The sequence below is a fragment of the Bos grunniens genome, chromosome 6, assembly GCF_055505025.1.
Source record: "Bos grunniens cultivar Pamir isolate PY7600 chromosome 6, Bosgru_T2T1.0, whole genome shotgun sequence".
Classification (NCBI taxonomy): domain Eukaryota; kingdom Metazoa; phylum Chordata; class Mammalia; order Artiodactyla; family Bovidae; genus Bos; species Bos grunniens.
This window is the reverse complement of record NC_141170.1, coordinates 8,912,246-8,917,335: the sequence shown is the minus strand read 5'-3', so window position 1 is coordinate 8,917,335 and position 5,090 is coordinate 8,912,246. Positions and strand designations below refer to the sequence as shown.

General features: G+C 62.6%; 1 protein-coding gene across 1 annotated transcript; it reads right to left on the bottom strand.

Annotated features, from left to right (window-relative positions):
- Positions 1 to 355: 355 nt before the first annotated feature.
- Positions 356 to 4,588, bottom strand: NKX3-2 (NK3 homeobox 2). The gene is made up of 2 exons (XM_086407482.1): positions 3,492 to 4,588; positions 356 to 1,983 (listed from the first exon to the last, which is right to left on the bottom strand). Exons 1-2 carry the CDS (start codon positions 3,955 to 3,957, stop codon positions 1,457 to 1,459), a joined length of 993 nt encoding a protein of 330 aa, XP_086263608.1. The 5' UTR covers positions 3,958 to 4,588; the 3' UTR covers positions 356 to 1,456.
- Between the last annotated feature and the right edge of the window lie 502 nt (positions 4,589 to 5,090).

The window sequence follows — 5,090 nt, the reverse complement described above, 5'->3', positions numbered from 1 at the left end:
TGGGGTCGCCAAGAGTTGGACAGAACTGAGCGGCTTTCATTCAACTCGGGACGCTTCCTAGACTCTGACATACTAGTGCCCACGGAGGAGGCGGGGGGGGGGGGGCGGGGGAAGGGGAATCTTAGGCATTTGCTCCGGATTCACTGGGATTCCTCTGTGACTCCTGCTAAGTCCCAGAAATAGCGATTCCCTGAGCCGTGCGGGTTTAAACCCTTCCTGGAGGTGAGGAGCCAGGTGGCTTCTGTGGTGGGGGAGAGGACTCCTGGAGAGGACTGAATGGGAGACTGAGCCCACGATACCGGTTCCCCCAAAGCCAGACAGAGAGAGGCTCAGAGAACACATGGCGTCCAGGAGGGCATGTTAAACTAAAAGTTTATAAATTAAAAGGGGAAAAAAATACAACGAATAGAGCTTCCAAATTTCACAAATCTTTTTAAAGTTAATACTCTAGTTGAGTGCACAATGCCCTTAAGGAGGCGACAAGCGGCGAGGCTGACAGGGTCACCTGTCTTAGGGACAGGGATGGGAGAACCCGGGTCCGGAGGCAGGAGTCGCAGAGGGTGGAGAGGATATTCACATTGAATACAAAAATAACGGTCATTTGAATACAAACAACTGCAAAGTGCTACAAGTTTTAACCTCCTTAAAAAGAGAGAGAGAGAAAGAAAAAGAAAGGAAAGTTCTGTGGACTCCTGGTTTGCTCTCTCTCCTGGTTCAGGGGCTTCCAGGAGCTGCCTGGGTTGGTCGCAGCCCCGGGACTCCGAGACGGAAGACACCGGGCCATGCCCTGCTCAGTGCCCAGAGGCTCCCTTCCATACATTCAGCACCCAATCAGGCGCCCCCACCCAAGCTGCGACAGCGGGGAGGGATGGGGCAGAGGGCCGGCAAACCAAGCACTTCACGGTTCAATGAACCCCTAGCCTGGGGCTCCTTGGGGACTGCCCGTGTTCCGTACCCCTTTGTAACAAATGCGATTTCCAAAAATAATAGATATGTAGATATACATAGATCGGTAGCATGGATACCATGAACTAGTGTGGCCTAGCGCACGAAGCTCCCGCAGGCCTGACATGCTGGGATTCAGGCTTCCGTGGTCTCCAGGAGCTCTCTCCGCTCTGGGAAACGCCATCCCCAGGCAGACACAACCCAAATCCAACAGTGCGGTGGTAATAAATAGTGTCCGAGGGCTTCCCAGCAGGTGGGGACGAGGGGACGCCGGGTCCCTAGGCCATAGGATGCCTCTGTTCCAACTAGAAAAAAAGGCGCCCCCCTCTGGGTAGACCCCATCCCTGCGGCCAGGGCGCACGTCCTAGCGAGAGCAGCCGAGCTGGATTTCATCCTCCACCTGCCGCCCCCTCGGCGGGGCGCCCCTGTACCGGGCACAACCCTGCAGGGCCATCGGCGCCCGTCCGGAGCTGGGGCACTGGGATCCTTCGCGGCCTCACCGCAGGCCGGCTCACTGGGTGCCCGCGGCGGCCGCGCACGTGGAGAGCGCCCAGCCGGGGAGGCAGTAATAAGGGTAATAGTAGGAGGGCTGCAGGGGCAACAGCGAGGGTGGTCGCAGCACCTCTCCGGGCAGGTACTGTCTCTGATCGTCGCGGACCAGCACCTTCACCGCCACCTTCTTGGCGGCGGGCGCCGAGGCCAGCAGGTCGGCAGCCATCTGCCGGCGCTTGGTCTTGTAGCGACGGTTCTGGAACCAGATCTTCACCTGCGTCTCAGTGAGCTTCAGCGACGCGGCCAGGTCTGCGCGCTCCGGCCCGGACAGGTAGCGCTGGTGGTTGAAGCGGCGCTCCAGCTCGAAGACCTGCGCGTGCGAGAAGGCGGCGCGCGAACGCTTCTTGCGGGGCTTGGGCGCAGCGGGCCCCTCCTCCTCCTCCGCGCCGCCCGCCGGCCTGCCGCCGCCACCGCCGCTGCACAGCGTGGGCACGCGTGCGCCTCCCGGGCCAACCCCGTCGTCCTCGGCCCTCGGGCTGCGGTCGCCTGCGGACCCGGTGGGAACAGAAACAAGACAGTGTCAGCGCCGCCGAGGAGTGAGGTCCGGCCTCAACCGCTGGCGTGGGGGTTGGGGCTTGGGTTGGGAGGCGGATATACACTTTGATCCCGCCGGAGTGGTGGGGTGGGCCTGGAAGCCACGGTCCGGGAGGCGAGTCTTAAAACTCTGCCCCATTCGCTTCCTGCTTCTCTCTAGGCTTGTGAGCCGGCAAGGAACTCAGCCGCTGTATCAACGCTGTGCGGCCAAGATCCAGCTCCCTGCCTTCTCTGAGCTCCTCCGGGCTCTTCTCAGCAAATGGGGACATCGGGTCTGAGCGTCCCCCAAAACCTTCTCCGCTCTCAGTCCTAGAACCCCGGGACACTCTCCCTGGGTTCACCCGCCACCTCGCGCGCGCACACGCATCACACGCGGGCTGCGGCAACAGGCTACTGTCAAGGACGTGGGTAGGTTTCTCCCTCGCCCTTCGAAAGGATATAAAAGGAAGGCTGGGGATTGAGGGGTGTCCCCGCTTCGAATCCTTAGACCCTAATCCGATGCCTGCTCCTGGGTCCCTTCCTTGCTCCCCCCGGCTGCACCCTAGCAGAGGTCCAGCACTCTGGCCTGCAGCAGATACTGTTCGATTGGAGCCAACGCTGAGGCCTACACCGTCCAACCGAAAGGGAACGCACGGGGGTCTTTCTGACCAAAGCGCGTCCCGGCTCGTGGCTGAGGAGGGCCCTCTCCCTTTTGGGTCTGGGATGACCTAAATCGAGCCCGGCTGCCTTCTGCTGGCTGCGGGGTTACTCCAGCTCTTGGGTCTTCAGCCCAGCGCAGCTCTCTCTAGCCTGGGGTCTAAGAAAGCTACATAAACCCTCTTCCCAAAGCTCTGGCTTGGTTGGGTTCCGGCCCACTTGAATGTTATCCCTTGCTACCTATCTTTGAGCTGCCCGGTCCAGGCTCTGGGACCTCAGGCTGGGAGCATCTCTGATCTCTGGGCCTTGGAGAAGGAAATGGCAACCCACTCCAGTATTCTTGCCTGGAGGATCCCATGGACAGAGGAGCCTGGCGGGCTACAGTCCGTGGGGTCATAAAGAGTCCAACAGGACTTCAAAGAATAAACAATAACTGCTCTGTGGGCCAGGCCCAGGGTACTGGCTCCCCAAGGTCTCTGGTTCGCTGCCTCTTCCCTTTCCTTGATTTTGGGGATTTGGAGACAGACTCAACCCAAGGCACTGGCGATGGACTCAAGGCTAGGATGCAGTGGTTCCCTCCCACCCGGTTCTAAAGCACACTGCCCGAGATCGTCGTCTGAAACTTCACCCCATCCGCCCTCTCTGGGGTTCAGTGGCTGGAGGGTTAGAGCAGCCCTCGCCAGCGCGCGGAGCTAAGGGTCTTGGCCAACGCGGGGGGCCCAGGGCGCGGGGTGCTCACAGCGCGCCCACCTCACTCTGCGCGGTTGCCCTCCTTGCCCAGCCCCTCAGCCCGGCCCCCTTTCCCAGCGAAGCCTTGGCCGAACCTGAGACGCTGGCCGACATCTCACTGTCGCTCCGGCCTGCGGCTTCCTCCTCCAGGTCCTTGGCGGCGGGCAGCTCGCAGACCGGCTGGCCGAGGCCCAGGGTCGCCCCTGCACGGCAGGCGCCGCTGGCCCCCGGCGGCTCCGCGCAGCGCCGGCCGCCCTCGTTCTCCTCGCTCAGCGCCGAGTCCGAGTCCCAGCCGCCCGGGCTCTCCGCGGTCCGCCCCGCAGCCGTTCTGGTCCCCGCAGGCGACGCCAGCAGAGAGTCCTCGGCGCCCCCCAGCGCGCCCGCGTCTGTCTCCCCAAAAAGTCGCCAGCAACAGACAGCGGGCGCCGAAGCCACTGCCACCGCTGTGCCCCCGGGTACCGAGCGCCCCTCGGTCGCGGGCAGCCCGCCGCGCTCCTCTTTCTTGTTGAGGATCGCCTGGATGGAGAAGGGCGTCAAGGTGTTGGCGCCGCGCACAGCCATCAGCGCCGCGGGCCGGAGCGGCCGGGCGGGCGGGCGGCTGGGGCGCGCGGGCAGCTCCGAGCTGGATGGAGCGCGCGGGGGCCTCTGCAGCGCGAGTGAGCCCGGCGCGCGCGCGCGAGGCCCCTGCAGCCCACTCCTGCGCTGCCTAGCAGCCTCCGCCCCCCACGGGCCCCGGATCAGCGCCGACCCTCACCCCCACTTCCGAGGCCCACCCCACCCGGAGACCCCCCCTCCCCCCCAATCCAGCGCCAGAAGTTCTCCTTTTCGCAGCTCGGCTGGATTAATCTCCCTTAGGGGTGGGCCGGGGTCTGGCCCTCGGAGGACTTGGAGTGGGGAGGGGAGGATCGGCGAGGCCCCCCTCCGCGGCTGCAGTCCCCTCTCCAGCGCCTCCGCGGCGCACGGCCCGAGTCACTTTTTCTTTGCGCCTCTGGTCTCTTCCTTCCCCGCCTGCAGGATTTCGCTCCTCGGATCGTCGTCTCCGAGCCCTGCTGGGCCGGCTCTTCCGGAGCCCACCCCCGGCGGCGAAGGCGGCGGCGGCGACGGCCTCAGGATTCCGAGAGGCGCGGGGCACCTTGTTACCCCCGTCCCGGTTTTATCTGTTTCTTCTCTCTTTCCTTCCCCAGCGTTCCACCGTCCACCCCCCCTCCCGCCCGGGTGTCATTCCTCACTGCTGAGTGACAGCATCAGGCCACGCCCCTTCGGGGGGCGGTCCCGGGCCTTCCCGACCGCCCATTGGTTGGGTCCTCCTGGGCGACGTTGACTTGAACCGACAAAACTGGGCACGTTGCTCAGAGAAAGTCAGGGTCTGACTTAACCCCTTTTCTCCCAAGTCTGGTCCTCGAAGCATCATACTCTAGCCGCAGGGACGCTCAGCCACCTAGACCACGGCTTCTTACCTATTCTGGCACTTTTATGGAACGCGCGATATTTAGTTGAGTCCGATCTGGGAGAGAAACCCAAGTTAACGCAGTTCCTTAAGTCGTGCGCTTATTTTCTGTTCTCTAGGGAGGTTTATAGATTCGAAGAATAAATTGCTGCTTCTTTTCCCCTTCCAGTTTCGCGGCTTCCTCACGGCTCATTCTTTTCTCTGAAATAATGAATGAACCAAAAGTCACTCTAGAAATAGTTTTCTT